General features: G+C 45.8%; 1 protein-coding gene across 1 annotated transcript in view; it reads left to right on the forward strand.

The window, feature by feature from the left end:
- The first annotated feature begins 1,277 nt into the window (after nt 1-1,277).
- abtb2b (ankyrin repeat and BTB (POZ) domain containing 2b) overlaps nt 1,278-15,696 on the forward strand; it is a 45,439-nt gene continuing 31,020 nt past the window's right edge. The window contains exon 1 of the mRNA XM_080028561.1: nt 1,278-2,864. Within this exon, the coding sequence (XP_079884687.1) occupies nt 1,955-2,864 (910 nt within the window). The 5' untranslated portion in view covers nt 1,278-1,954. The remainder of the gene's footprint in view (nt 2,865-15,696) is intronic.

The raw sequence follows: 15,696 nt of genomic DNA on the forward strand, positions 1-15,696 counted from the left end.
AGGACCATGGTAGGTTGTGTATGTGTGTGTGAGTGAGTCAGTTTTTCCACTTTAAGTACATTCATAGTATAGTAAATCCTGATACACCTGGGTCTGCATACACTATGTGTAAGGAAACATTCATTACAGCCACTTTCAAAATGTGTTGCAGTCTAACAGTGTTGCAGGGTAAGTGTGTTCTGCCCTAAACCTATTATGTTATAGTGTTGGGCTCCAGTGGTGACACACCCATGCCCTTCTATGAGAGTGCAGAGTGATGAGAAGCAGGTATAGTCACGGGCCTCTTCACGTGCTTGCTTTATTTTACCTCAAGCATGTTAGCAAGAACGCACCTAACCACAAGTAACAAACGGAGCCGCATAATTATCCCAAACTGAAGTTTTGTAATAGTATTGGCCCAAAGTCTTTTCTTCCTTTAAAAAAAAAAGCAATAGCCACTTTTGTGGCATTGTGAGCTGGTATTGAAAAAGCACAAAGAAATTAGCTGGGCACATGAGAAACACCACACAAGCCAGATCTCTTATCGTAATAAAAAGAAAGAAAGATTGCATACATTAATTAAATCTATTACAACACTTCTGTCTTCCCTGCAATCCTTAATAAGCTTTAGAATACACTTGTAAGTGAAAACCCAGGAGCCCTTAAAATCAAAGTAAACATTAAACTAATCCACCTCTTACACTATTATCAAGGGCTTTAAAAGATTCAGTTCCTGTAACAGAGTTCTTCAGTGTCAACTATAGACTTCCAGTAGCGTGGCGTGGCGTGGGTATTTTTTTTTTAGGAAGCCAAGTGAGGCCAAACCTTTAGAGAAAATAGTACGTTGCAGCTTGGATGTATTTAATGCAACTACAAGAGCTATTTGAGTCTAAGACTTCAGCCTATAGGTTTAAACATGAGGAGATAATATCTGCTTGGTGGTCTGCAGTTCTATGTAACAAACCAGAAGAACGTCCCCAGGCCCATTAATACAATTACTAATGTGGAATACCTTGGATCAGTTGATGAAAGGTCACAGTTGTTGATTAGATTATAGCCTACATTAACATAAGTATTGCCAATGTGTGGTAGCCTAATAATGTTAGTAAGACACACATAGGCTACACACGGTGAACAAAACAGTTAAAAGTGATATTAAGCTATTATAAGAAGAAGTAGGCCTAGGCTATGTAACTCGAGCTTGAAAGCAAAAACAGCCATATGGTGGTCACGCACGTTAAGGGAATTTGTTTGACGCTCAGTTGAGGCAAAACAAAGTTTACTTATTCCCCCAAAGTTGGGAAACGGTGTGGACGGGTCCTGATTGGCCGCCACAAAAAAACGGCCCTCTCCTGGTTGGTTACGCGAGCCGCTTCCGCGTTGTCACTCAACAGCAGTAGTTCCTCCTCTCACACATCTGTAGCGGAGTCCTTCAGAACTGGCAAGCTGCTCCTGACCAAGCACTGGGACGGCACAGCGATGAGCTAGACTCGGACCATACCAAGGTTGTCGACGAAAACGGAGCAGTTGGTGTCTTTGGAGCGGTTATACGCAGGAAACACGCTTTTATAAATTAACTCTGTGCTTGCTCTATCCTCAGAGCGCGGGGACATTTTATCGTGTTTTGGGACACTCGGAGTACTCGGAGAAAGTTTAAATCCCCGCACTGCCAGGATGAGAAGGTGAGACGGGGTGCGAATTCAACTTCAAATCTTGTCCTGCTTATTAACGACATTGAAGGTTGGATTTGATGAAAAAGTATCTTTCTAGTAGGTAAGATATCTGCTTTTTTGCTCTACTGCACCGAACTCCATTCAGCAGCATGTTTGACAAGTGTTGCGCTGTGTAACCAGTTCATCCAGCTCGGCGGGGAGTTTCGACTTGATTGACGTCCAGGACAAACCGCCGACGAGCTTTTCCTAGATCTCCCAAAGCACTGCAGCCTTGTAAAAAAGAAAAAAATATATTTACAATAATGGCTGGTTTGAGCAATAATGTCCACATGAAAACCCTGGAGGACCTGACGCTGGACTCGGGCTACGGGGCGGGGGACTCCTGCAAGTCCCTCAGCCTGTCCTCCTCCAAGTCCAACTCGCAGGCCTTCATGACGGCCCCTCACCGGGGCAACTGGTGGTACTACTCCGGCTCCATGAACAGCAGGAACAACAGCTGGGACACGGTCAACACGGTCCTGCCCGAAGACCCAGAGGACATCTTCTCCAAGTGCCCCCGCTTGCCCGACCTCGAGGAGTTCCCATGGACCGAGGAGGAGGTGGCCAAGATACTGCGCAAAGTGGCCCAGGGTGGCAGCGGCAGCAACTTTAAAGGGACATCCGCACCACCTGTGTTCTCCCCGGAGGCCGTGAGGCGGCTGTCCGGCCTCCTCCGCCGGGCCCTCATCCGCATCTCCAGGGAGGCTCAGCGACTCAGCGTCATGCACTGCCGCTGCACGCGCTTCGAGGTGCAGAGCGCCATGCGGCTGGTGCTCAGCTGGTCCCTGGCCGACCACTGCGTCTCCGCTACGGTCAAGGCCATCTCTATGTACAGCATGAGCGCAGGGGAGCTGCTGAGGAAGGGCAAGTCGGCCCGCTGCGGCCTCTCCTTGCCCGTGGGACGCTTCTTCCGCTGGATGGTGGACACGCGCATCTCCGTGCGCATCCACGAGTACGCGGCGATATGCCTGACCGCGTGCATGGAGGCTCTGGTGGAGGAGATAGGAGCCCGGGTGCTGATGGCGGAAAGGGGTCACTCGGGCCCGGATTCGGGGTCAGCAGGCTGCCCCCCGGTGAGTGCAGAGACCCTGGAGGGGGTGGTGAACAATGACGCGGAGCTGTGGGGAGTCCTGCAGCACTACGAGCACCTGATCTGTGGGAAGAACGCCAATGGTAAATATGTTCTAAGTTATTTTTTGTTTAGTTTTTTCACTTAATTTTAAGTGCACTTCAATCAACAAATGTCGACTTGTTCTGTGGAGAAATTGAGTGCATGTTTTGCTTTGTGGTGATGGATGTCCAAATACACCCATAGCCTACTTTTTTTTTCTTTCTGTCACACACTCTCCTTTCACAGTGCTGTTGGTCACACTGCCTTCCACTCCCTTACAGAGTGGAAAAGGTGAAATGTGGTCTGCTGCTGCTGGATACAATAGCAGCCCTTTGTGCATGTGAGCATTTGATGGGTTCGTTCCTAATTTGACCCGTCAGAATGGGAAAATAACAGTGCAGGGGCATGTACACGAAACAAAGAAAGTATTTTCTCTCCTGGCCAAGGGTCATACGAGGAGAAATGAGAATGCTGTATTCTGTATGTAAAAAAATAAAATAACAAATCATCTCGCTGGTCAAGTTCAGTTGCAAGATTGAGTTCTCGGGTGTCACTCCTGTTGTCTGCTGTGATGATTTGAGGGTGCAGTGAGCCTTTTGAGGAGCACAGGCAGGAGGCATGTATGTGGACTTAGCTCTCTGTTTGCGCTGACTTCAGCCTCTCATCCTCCTGCTGTGTTGGCTGCACTCCTTTCATATCCTCCCCTTCTTCCATTTCCTCATCCCGCTCTCTCTCTCTCCTTTTCCTTCTGTTGGACCGATCTCAATCTCACCCACCACCCATCTCCACATGTCTTAGTTACCTCACTCTCTCTCTCTCTCTCTCTCTCTCTCTCTCTCTCTCCAAACACTCCAGCTGTGCATCCTGCTGTTTGTTTTCTCCACCCTCACGTCCACTCTCTTTCTCTCCCCTCTTTGTCAAACCCTAGTGGAATCGTATAGCGCTCTTTTCCGTGGCTGTTTTGGCAGGCTGCAGTGTTGAGTTGATTCATGAGCTTGTGTTGGGACAGTGTAACCAGCCTTTGTTTGTGGCCCACTACCAGCTCCCTGGAGCAGTATAGGCCTTTTTTCCTTTTACTGCAGGACAATGGCCTTTTGTTGTGTGTGATGATCGGGCAGCTTAGCCCAACGCGACGAGGGAGCGGAAAACAAATGCTAGGGAAGCTGGGCTGGCACACACACACACACACACACACACACACACACACACACACACACACACACACACACACACACACACACACACACACACACACACACACACACACACACACACACACACACACACACACACACACACACACACACACACACACACACACACACACACACACACACACACTCACGCACACACACACACACACACAGAACACAGAGAGTGGGAGAGAGACATTATTCCAGTGCTGCAGGCTTACTATTGATCTAAAGGGAGGTCGTTATCAAGCAGGACCCCCCTTTCTGTGTATGCACACATGAAGAAGTTGTTAATGCTGTAACACTACCAACAAATCCTTAAGGTTCTTGAATCTATCGACACTTAAAGGTGGAGTCCGCAATTCTGGAGAATGCTTTTTGTCGAAATCACTTTTTGTCAATTTTGATTTTCACTGATTTTGACAAAGTGATTTTGAAATCAAGTGTTCTTCAGAATCCAATTTTTCCACCTTTAACACCCAACTCGCACTCATGCATGCACAAGCTCACTATCAGACACATTATGTTTCATATTATGTGCACCTTCCACTGGTTTCAGCAAGTGGAAGTGTAAAAAAACTGTCATTTGCTGCGTGTTGGTCTGGCCTGTTATGGGTTGGAGCTATTTCCTTGCAAAATAAGTTAAAGAGAAGCTTTTGTCCCAGTGTTTAACCAGATGTCTTTCAGTTGGGTTTGGACCGGCCTATTTGGGTGAGTTCAGTTGCTGTTTTTCTTTTGGAGAAAGACCAGCATAAATGTGTAATAACAACAGACCATTATTCTGACCACCCTAGCTTTTTATAGGCCCAAGACCAGGGCTGTGCAAGCCACACACCCCTCTACCACCTTACCACCTGGCACCCCACACCCTAAACTTACTTTGCTTACAGCACCCACCCCCTCTGCTGCTAAAGCCCCCCCCCCCATCTCTCTCTTAAGACACCACAACTATCAGTGTATACGTTTCCACTCCCCAAACCTACAGTCACAGAACTGGAGGGTACACTCCTGATCATGTGGAAGGGCACAGGCTGATAAATACTCCAAATACTCTCCAGCTCTTGTTCTTTCTCAGGGGCAGGCCCACATCTGGAACTCTTTAAGGCAGAAATGACTTCTACGGCTCCAATAACAATTCTCCCAACTTCTCTCTCTCTCTCCTCTCCTCCTGCCCTCTCTTGTTCACTCTCGCTCTTGGCTCTGAGTCTCTCTCTCTCTCTCCCTCTCTCTCTTTTTTTTCTTTGCCATTGCGTTCACGTCCACTTCATCTTTATCTGTTTATTTCTTCTGGTCCACAGGGAGTGCATTAGAAGAAATCCGGTAGTGATGTGCCAGGATCTTATTCATTACTCATGCACACACTTGCACGAGCACATTCTTTTACACACACACACACACACACACACACACACACACACACACACACACACACACACACACACACACACACACACACACACACACACACACACACACACACACACACACTCACATTTAGTCTGCTTTGCATGTGTTCAAATGGGTCCACAGCACTGGTTGAACTAACTACACAGTGCCGTTATACAGACAAATCCATTCGTCATTCATTTCTCCTCCCAAGGAAATGGCACGAGCGCGAGCTCTTCCTTGGATAATTTGTGTTGATAGTATTGTGTGGGGCATTTTAATGTGCAGAGAGCAGTAGCTTTACTAATGGACAGTGGAAGTGGCTTTGAAATCATTGATCTTCATGACTGCCATATGGTCTGTCTGGCAAAACAGTTTTCCAAGTGCAGTCCTATTTGAGTTTTTGAATAGCCTTGCAGTGTTCTCAGACTTCTTGCATGTGTAATTTGTCTCGTGAATTGCTGTTGGAAGCAGTAGTCCAGAAGTTAGATACGAAATCTTAGTGACTTGACCTGGACGAAAAGGCTGTTCCCCCTTAATGGCTCCATTCAAGCTTAGCTCAGTGGAATACAGAGGTTGTGAAAGGCTGCTCTGTGGCTTGAGTGTGTACTAACTGTATTAATCTGAAGCAGCCAGGGACCAGCTCAAAGGGAGCATTCATGCATGAGAGCGTGATTTACCTGGATAAATAAACTTTGATTCGGTCCAGTACTAACAAAAAGCAAAGTTCAGTTTTATTCGCTCCGGCGCTGTAAAGGTTGTAAAAAAAAGAGGGCGGGGGGGCTGTGAGTGAGTAATGGGTTTGGGGGTGCACTGAGAGAGCAGGGCATATGATTTGCCGTTCAGTATTTCCCTAAATATGTATTTAGACCAGAAAGAGGCGTGGGAACGGTGGTCAGAAAGATGCAGTGAGCGCGGCCCAGCACTGCGGTCACACACAGATGGGGAAACCAGCACTCTGAAAATACACTCCCCTGCTCCACAAAACTGGAGCGTGATCAAATGCACTCTTGGAAAACGTATCATGACATTAATATTATGGTGAAACAGACTCCAGTTCCTTCCTTGTGTGATGTATTTGTTGTGTAATGCAAAATGCTGCTGCAAATTTGTGTCCGGCATAAACACTATAAGCCTGTGTTTTGGTCTGCATATCTGTACGGATGAATTCAGCTTAACCTATAGTGAAAACTGTAGGACGGTCAGTGTGTGTGTAAGAGTTAATACCATAAGTCACATAGCTTTGGTGGATAATAAGGGTTAATCCTTTACAAAAAAAAAATACAATTCATGTTTGCGTGTGAGAGTTATGTGTGGCCGCATGTACCACCTCAGGCCACACACACACACACACACACACACACAGACACACACAGACACACACACACACACACACACATGCACTGATAATCCAAGTCACTGTTTGCATTGGCTTCTTGTCTGGTGCCAGCTGTAAAAACACTGACCCATTAGAGCGCTGGTGTGCACATGTGTTTGAATGTGTTCATCGGTGGGTGCTTCAATGTGCTTACTGTGGGTGTGTAGACTATATTCTTGGAAAACCGTGGGTAATGCTTTCAGAGATATGACAAAATACATTATTTGTCTGGCTGTCAAACAAAACGGTGATTCAGGAACCTCACATTCGATTTCACACACCTTCTTCCACGCATGTCATTGAATTTGTGAAGATGGTTAACTGACCTGAGTCTGGCCTGTCTTTGAAAACTTTGCAGTTGGCGGTCACTATTCTGATGTGAAGCCACGCTCCTCCTGTTACATTACAGCGGCATGAGTCATGCTTCTTAGCACTGTTTACAGTAGAGCGCTGATAGGGAGGAAGCAGAGAGAGAGAGATGGGGATGGTAGATACTCCAGGGAAAAGGCGGCCATGGACACAAATAAAGACGCAGAAATAGACCTAGAAAAAAACTTGAAAAGCACGAGTTTCTCTTGCATCTTGATTTATCCTTTTCCAATCACTTGCAGTGGTAGAGCTTTTTTTTATCCAATCAAGAGAGAGGGCTGACAGAGTTCAGATGGCTGTTGAGCGTATTTAGGCTTGTTTGAATTGGAAAACGTGCAGCCAGCGTGTCACATGCTTTAACCACAGAGCCCTGGCTGTGGTTCCTGAGGGAATCCATCCTCTGGTTGGGTTGAGGTTGCAGCCGGAGCTAGCTTATGAGTGGAGAAGCAGGAGGAGGAGGGCTGGCTGGAATCCTGGACCATGTCAGTTTATTGCAATGCCTAGAATAGATGTTATAGCAGCAGAGAGGAAGCCATGTGCATCGCATCATATCCGTGTCAAGTTTGGCGTAGACACAGCACTGCTGCCACATGCACCTGTGTTGGAGTCTGGCTTTGTCATTGGAATGTATTGAACTTTGAAGGAGTGGAGGGTCAGAGGTTACAGGTGGTAGTAGATACTAGTGTTAGCAAGTGTTCCATAGAAGTACAGTTTGCAAAGATAAGAACTAAGAGAAAATGTCTTGGGTATATAGGACATATTTTATTTGCTGTTTCCTCTAGGTAGAAATGAAAAGATTTAGAAAAAGATATGCGCTCGGAGGAGATGTTGTTCATAAAGCCACTTGTATGGTGTTGTTGTTAGCTGGAAGGAAATATTCTAAAAATATATATTTTTTAAAACTATACCTTTGAAAGCTTGAACTCAGTGAGACTTAGCCTGAGGTGCAGGAGAGCGTGCTATCAATATTTACTGCCTGGACAGAGTGAGGATCAGGGCAAACAGATAAAAAAAGATAGCAAGGCCTTTCTTCACAAAACATTTAAGCTACCGCAGCTCGTATTTATTTTCTCCCACTGACTGTCATGCCGCTAGAGAAGTCAGGCATGTCTGACCTTTACATACAATTGGAGTGGGAATGGCACCAAAGGGGCTTGTGCAAGTTTTTAAGTGTTGCTTGCTAAAATGTCCTGAGGCAGAAATAAAATTTACTGAAGCAAAGGTTAAAAAAGAAAACAAAAAAGAAAGAAAGAAAATTGTTCAGTAATTGAACAGCAGTCAATGCAAACTATACTGTAATTTAGACTTACAATGAAAACAGAAACCAATGTAGTAAGTCACTTGTTGTACAGTAAAAATAGTATTGTCTCTTGTTGTGCCCATCACCCCTAGACATAAACCAAGTGCACTCGGTCACTGTAAAAAAAATATATATATATGCCTTTGCTACTACAGTAAAAGACTCTCTATCTCACCCTCACCTAATTGAACACAAAGATGGTTTGATGAAGTGTTACAGCACATGCTTTGCAAAGGAAAAAGATATATTCAGCACTTCAATCTTTTAATTTGGTTGTTTCTGTGGCGAGGCAGATCCGTTCCGCCTTGCGTTTAAACATTTGCACAGATCTCGCAAAGAGTAAAGCTCTAAGTCCGTCACCACAAAACCCCACTAAAATAATCAGTTTTCCTGCTCCTTGCCCATGAAAAAATCAATGCCAACCATCACAATTCTAATTGCTAATATATAGGGATTAGCTGGCAATGTGTCAGTTGTTCCTCTTGCATGTGTGCTCCGGCAGAACTGAAGCCAGTTACTGTAGTCGATATACAGAACCGTTCTGTTGGTGATTTGGTTTTTTAATATTTAATTACACACAAAACGGATCAGATGGGCAAACTGCAGGGGAGGGTGAGGAAAGGCAGCATGGAGGGGGACCAGGGAGTGTGGAGTTTAAGTGGGAACAGATTTCCCTTACCAGGGATTAGATATAATAACCCCTTGCTGTGCTCGCTCTCTGGTGAAATATGTTGGAGTCATACCGACTTGGCTGTATGGAGCCATTGAGAGATAGAGCGCTTGGGGGAGAAATGAAGCTGCAATCCCACATATGCTCTCTGATTAGGATCTATGTAGCCAGGTTGTCCAGAGCCAAATCACTGCAGCTGACAAAGAATTTTCGTGTGTGTGTGTGTATATTTGAGTGTGTATTTGAGTGTGTGTGTGCAGGGTTGTGTGCCAACGGAAGGGCTACGATCACTTCCATCAGCTGGCACAAAAAAAAAAAACGGACACAGCCTCTTTTACATGTTCTTCAGCCAAGCCAAGAAAGTTTTGTTTTGTTTGCCCTTTTTTTCTTTCAAGTCTAAATTGTTGTTTTTGTAAACGGGCTGAATCGGGAGCTTTCTGTGGCGCTGTCTGTGACCTCTTTGTCCAGCGGAGTCCGAGTCCGCAGTTTGTGGAGCCTGAACAGCAATGGAAAAGCAAACACACTTGTCTGTACACACTTCTTCCTACTCCTATGGCCACCCTTTTTTCTTTTTCACACTATTCATTCAAAGCGCTGGCATACATACAAGGAGGCTTGCACATTCACACATTTGTAATCCCCTTGGCTGTCATAAACTAGACTATAGCAAGAAACTATATAATACTGTCACTTATAATTTGACATACAAGACACGCAGCAGAAAAAAACACACATCTATAAACTGATCACTGCCCTCCACTACACAAACAAATACACACACGAGATAAAGCGAAGAGGATGCTTTTTCTCCTGACGTCTAAGGTGTGTGAGTGTGTAGAGGGTGGAGTGAGCAAACATTATATCAGTGGAAAAAGACACTCTTTGAGTACTCCCATTCCTTCTTCTTTACTGCTGAGTGCCTTCCAGTTCGGTTTTAGAGTCCAAAGTCATTGGAATAAAAATGCATCCGTTTGAATAAAAGCAGTTCTTTGTATATCGGCTTTCTCTGTGAAAGCAGCACCATCCTCACTGGCCATCTTCTACAGGTTAAGCAGTAAGTTTACAGCTTGCATGATGTTTGGAAAAACAGTCCATCTCCAACACCCCCTAAATGCCAGCCAATTTTCCAGAAGGAGAATTTGGATAGAGAGAAAGAGAGTGAAAACAGTACAAGATGGAGAATGGAAAAGTAACATCAAGCTTGTTGGTGAGCGTGCCAGGTTCAGCAGGCAGGCCCAGTGCCCATCATGACAAGTTAACTGAGGGTGTGTGTGTGTGTGTACGTGTGTGTGGGAAGTAGCCCTACTGTCATAAGTAGGCCACCACAGCCTTTGGCATTTTCTCTGCATGTTTTTCCCCTGACATTGATGCTATCTCTGCTTTTGAAAGTGCATGTGAGTATGTTTGTTTCCAAATGTCTGTTTCCATATGTTTCAATTTGTTACTGAATAGGGTTAATGCTTAATCTCTCTCTCTCTCTCTCTCTCTCTCTCTCTCTCTCTCTCTCTCTCTTTCATCATCTTCATTTCAGTCATACTACTATCAGTCTGCCGTTGCATTGTCTCTCTCAGCTAGAAACTGGAATGTGTTTGTTTGTGCGTCAAGCTTGCAGCTTCATCGCCGACAACACTACGCATAAACATCGAGGCGTAGCGGCTTATTTGAGTCCTTTTCTGCCCTCGTAGCAGGATACTTTGTTAGGCCCTCCCGCAAGTTGTGCTGATAGCTAAACTGCTGTGCAGTTTCAGTCATCTAAAGTCCCTATGATTTGAGAATTCCCCTCCTGTAAGGCTCTATCAAACCTGATTATCTATTTTCCAACTTCCAAAAAAAACCACACCAGGCTTTTCTTTTGACTCTCTCCTTTTTATCTGTGTCCTTGTTTACTGTTGTTGTACTCAACCCACATTGATTGCAATCTCTGGCTTTGGCCCTCACCTTGGGAACGTGGTCTGTTCATCTATCCAAGTTTGCTGTATCTTACCCCGTCCTTTCTTTTTAACTTCACACTCTCTTCAACCAAACCCAGCCTACATGTTTATTGTATTTTCTTCAACCTCATCTCTCTTTTCCATCTGCAAACCAATGCCATCTCCTAAAAACATCACCTGTTGGCGGCTCAAGGTCATCCGGATAGACACGTGGTGATTAAAAGCAGCCACAGCGGGCGCACACACAGCATATTTAGACCAAAACCGTGTACAGTAAAGGCTTCCTGGAATTCCCTCCGTGGTTAGTGGAGGAAAGGAGCACATTTAGAGCAGGGCCATATGGAGAACACATGTGGGCACAGGAAAACAGACTTTGTCAAGGCAGAGACACCCTTGGCCCGTAGCCTTCAGTCCCCCTTTCTGTCGATAAGATCTGCACGGCACGTCCACCACACGTGGGCTTCTTCCTGGAAGCAAAATAAACAGCTTGGGATCCCATAGGTAAACCAGAGGGGGAAAAAAGGGAAGGTGTGACTCTTTACCACGCGCTGTGATTTAAGGGTTAGTGTGCATAAACATATTACAGCTTTGGAGAATGTTAAGGGGGGAATGCAGACCGAGCTGGAACAGTCATCAGCTCGGCCTGTATTTCTGCCACAGACTTAAGAGGCTCCTTATTACACATAATCACCATCCCTGTGTGTGTGTTTCCTTTGAAAATGCTGCTAAAGGAGTGTGTTTGGGTTTGAGTCTATGTTGTGTTTGGGTGGCGAGGAGAAACATGTACGGCTCGACTGCCCAGGCGTAAGGCTGCTGCGATAAGACAAACTGTGTCACTGTGTGTCTGTCTGTACACAATATGTCTCCTTTGGGTAGGATCCAACTCATTTGGGTTGCATCTGTAACCGCGTGCCGTGCATGAATGGGACCATGTCCATGGGTTGAACTGTTTTGGGTGAATTACTGGGCTCTCTCTATTCAGCTGCATCTGGTGTGTCCCTTTTGAATTAGCCTCCCTCTCTCTGACTCCGTCTATCCGTGTTGTGTAGGCCATCTGTGTCCCGCTGCAGGGTCACAGACAGTGCTGGACGTAATACACTCCAGCAGTGCTGGCCAAGTTTCGCCCCAACCCTGATATAATCTGGCTATTGAGCATTTGATGGGCAGAGGGTGTAGATAGAGGAAGGAATGTGTTTGAATTTCACCCTGGTGAAAGGATGCCTTGTTGGAGGGTGTTGGCAAAATGGATTTTGATTGGGTTCAACTTCTGTCAAACAGCTACATCGTTGTGAAGACAATGCTGTGCCTGAAAAAGATAGGTGCACTTTGTTTTGCTATTTGTCTGTGCTTGTGTTCCTTCTGTGTGTCAGTAGGAATTGGACTTTTAGTATTTTGTATGACGTTGTGCTTGTTGTATGTCAGTGTGTCTTTGCAGAGGGACAGGAAGTCAGTCAGACAGCAGTTAAACAGACCATGCTTTAAGCTCAGCGTAGAAGAAGCTTCAATGCTTTCTTCTCTCTTCCTGACCTCAAAGAGCTGAAATACAGTCTCTAAAATCAGCCACATTGCCAACATGTTAATCATGTCATCAAACCCCATTCACTTTAACTCTATGTTAGCCCATTGGGATTATTAAACATGTTAGGGATTACACATTTGTTCCACCCGTACGGCCTGTGTGGACACAAGTGTGACTAATTTCGGCTACATTGAACAAGCATTCTCATTATTATCCATATGTTTCAAATTAGGTAACAGTTCATACAGTGCACATGCTGTATATATACACATTTGTAGGTGTGTCACTGCACCAGCCTTATGGTGCTTCTGTTAAGGGTGGTTGTTAAGGTGCTCCCTAAGGCACCAGTAAAATATAGAATGTAAGATCCTGCCAGACATTCATTCACTCTGACAGAGGTCAAGGAAAGAGGACGCCGTGGGGCCGAAGAGGTCAACACACCTTTCTGCCATTAGGCAAATGCACCAACAATTTGTCTGTAGTTAATAGTTTGGTTTTGGCAGGTACCGGTAACTCCTCTAAAGGAGAAGTCCCCTACATACAGAAGAAAGAAGCCTTTTAAGCAGTCCACTCAGGTGCTAGAAAGGGGTGTGTATGTCTGCATGATGGTGTCAGGAGTTGAAGGCAGGCGAGGGGGAGAGGGATCCAGCCCGAGGGTCAGCAAGTCATAAATACTACAACACCCACCTACCCACCCACCCACCCACCCTCCCAGCCGGACACTCGGCTGAGCCCCAACCAAACTGTGTGAGCAGCTCTCACTTATCCAAGTTTTTCTTTTCGTACAAACATTTCGACAAGAAGTTGCTTTGTTTCGTTATGCCGGACGGCTTTGTTTTGACATATTGTCTGCACACAGGGATCCAAAAGACAGGCAATCTGATTTGAGGAGAACAATAGAGCACCTATGGCAGTTAAACAGAAAGGACAACATCCCACATCTGAAAGCACTGTCAGGAGGTGTCTTGATGCGTCTAAGTGACTCTGATAACATTGTGGCTCTATCTTGCTGTCCGAATAGACAAAGATAACACACACACACACACACACACACACACACACACACACACACACACACACACACACACACACACACACACACACACACACACACAAACAAATCAAGAATCACTTCAGATAGAGCCACAGACTGATACGTAGCAAACAGATGAACAAAGATGGAAAGGAATTTACCCTATCAGCATTCAGTGGGCTTTTCCCCCTAGTACTTTTTAACCTCATGATGGTGTCTGTGTGATATCCGCTGTGTGTGTGTGTGTGTGTGTGTGTGCGAGGGAGAGAGAGAGAAAAAAAAGATAAGAACAGAGATACCTGACATTCATCATGATGTCTGGATGGATGACTATCATCTCCAGCCCCATGCTGGGAGAGACAAACTTTAAAGGAGGCGTCTCTTCTTATCCTGACCCCGTGGAAACCTCCCAAGAGTTCCATCTCTCTCTCTCTCTCTCTCTCTCTCTCTCTCTCTCTCTCTCTCCTCCCTCCCTCCTTACCTTCATTCTTCGTTCCAGTATTCCGCTCTCTTGCTGCTCCCTGTCTTCCGCACACAAGTCTTGAAATGCCATCATCGTCTCCTGCAGTGCACAGGGGAGCGCGAGGAAACCAATAACACCGTATTTCTTAATGTGTGAAAGACAGATGTTTGTATATCCGTCCAAGCACAGTGGAAAAAGAAAGGCAGAGAGAGAGAGAGGGTGAATGGCAGGAGGACTGAGGGACAAAAAGAAAGAAAAAAAAAAATCAGAGCAAGAAATGAACCTGCCCTGTGGTTCTTGGCTCTCTAGCTACTTCTGCACTGAAGGCTGTAATTACCCTCTGACCAAGTCGTTTGTTGGTAGCAAGACAGCGGTGAGGTCAGTGTTTAGCTGGCTAGCACAATGAGGTCAAGTACTATTCATGCCCCTCGTTTCTGCACTTCTGCATGCAAACTCTCCATCCGACACTCTCTTTAGCTGTCTGTTTGGGCTATCTTTGCCGTGGATGAGTGCGTTCATGTCTGCAAGCTGGCTTTGTGTGTCACCGCAGTCTGAAAATCGAATCATTGAAAAGAAAACTGGCCTCCCCTGGCCTCCTATCCTCCAGACTTTGTCTTTTTTGTCCTCCTTCCTTTGGTCCGTCTCAGCAGCAGTCGTCTCTCTGCTGCATTTTGCCAGTTTTCCTCTGGCCCAGGGTCAGCCAGAGACTCTCCCGCACACACAGGGCTCCTGTTGGAACCAGTCACCTTGGAACCTGTAGCTCTGAGAAGACGGCTGGGGAAGGCATCAATATATCTACACACACACACACACACACACACACACACACACACACACACACACACACACACACACACACACACACACACACACACACACACACACACACACACACACACACACACAAACACAAACACACAAGGAGGCTGAAGCTCCATTTGAAATATGCACAGTAATCTCTGTGTATCAAATTGTTGGAAAGTCTACTTAAGGGGTTGTCTTCATTTGCTTCCTTAAATATCATCACTGTGTCCTAATGGAGCACTGCTTCTTTATAGAAGCTGTCCCCAGTCCCTTTTCCATCTTCATTATGGTGTGTGTTATTTTTCTTCCCATGTTTCTCTCAAGAGGCTAAAGGCTAATTATCACCCTGCAGACCTTCTGAGACTTCTCGGGCTGAAATTGGAGAATGGGAGAATTCTCAGGGTAGGGAGTGGACGTGTGTGTGTGTGTGTGTGTGTGTGTGTGTGTGTGTGTGTGTGTGTGTGTGTGTGTGTGTGTGTGTGTGTGTGTGTGTGTGTGTGTGTGTGTGTGTGCGCGTGTTCCGAGTTTAAGGCTAGTCCAAACCCCAACTCTGAACACTTGGCAAGCAGTTGAATGAAATATCCCACGAGCCTCTCCCTCTGTCTGTCTAGCCATTTGTGGTCACGGGGTTTCCCGAGGGGGCAAAGCAGGGGCTGCTGTTTATCTTGGAGTGAGACAGGAAGTACATGGACTGAAAGTTGGAGCAATAATAAAAGAAGGTGAAGGAGGGGAGCATATAAGACAGAGATGTTGGTCAAATGAAAACCTGTGGGACAAGGTACCAATGCAGGAAGGGGTAGTAGGGACACATATGCTACGTCGTTATCATTCTACAGGGGGGAAAAGGA

Source organism: Ammodytes marinus, assembly GCF_949987685.1.
Source record: "Ammodytes marinus genome assembly, chromosome: 5".
NCBI lineage: Eukaryota > Metazoa > Chordata > Actinopteri > Uranoscopiformes > Ammodytidae > Ammodytes > Ammodytes marinus.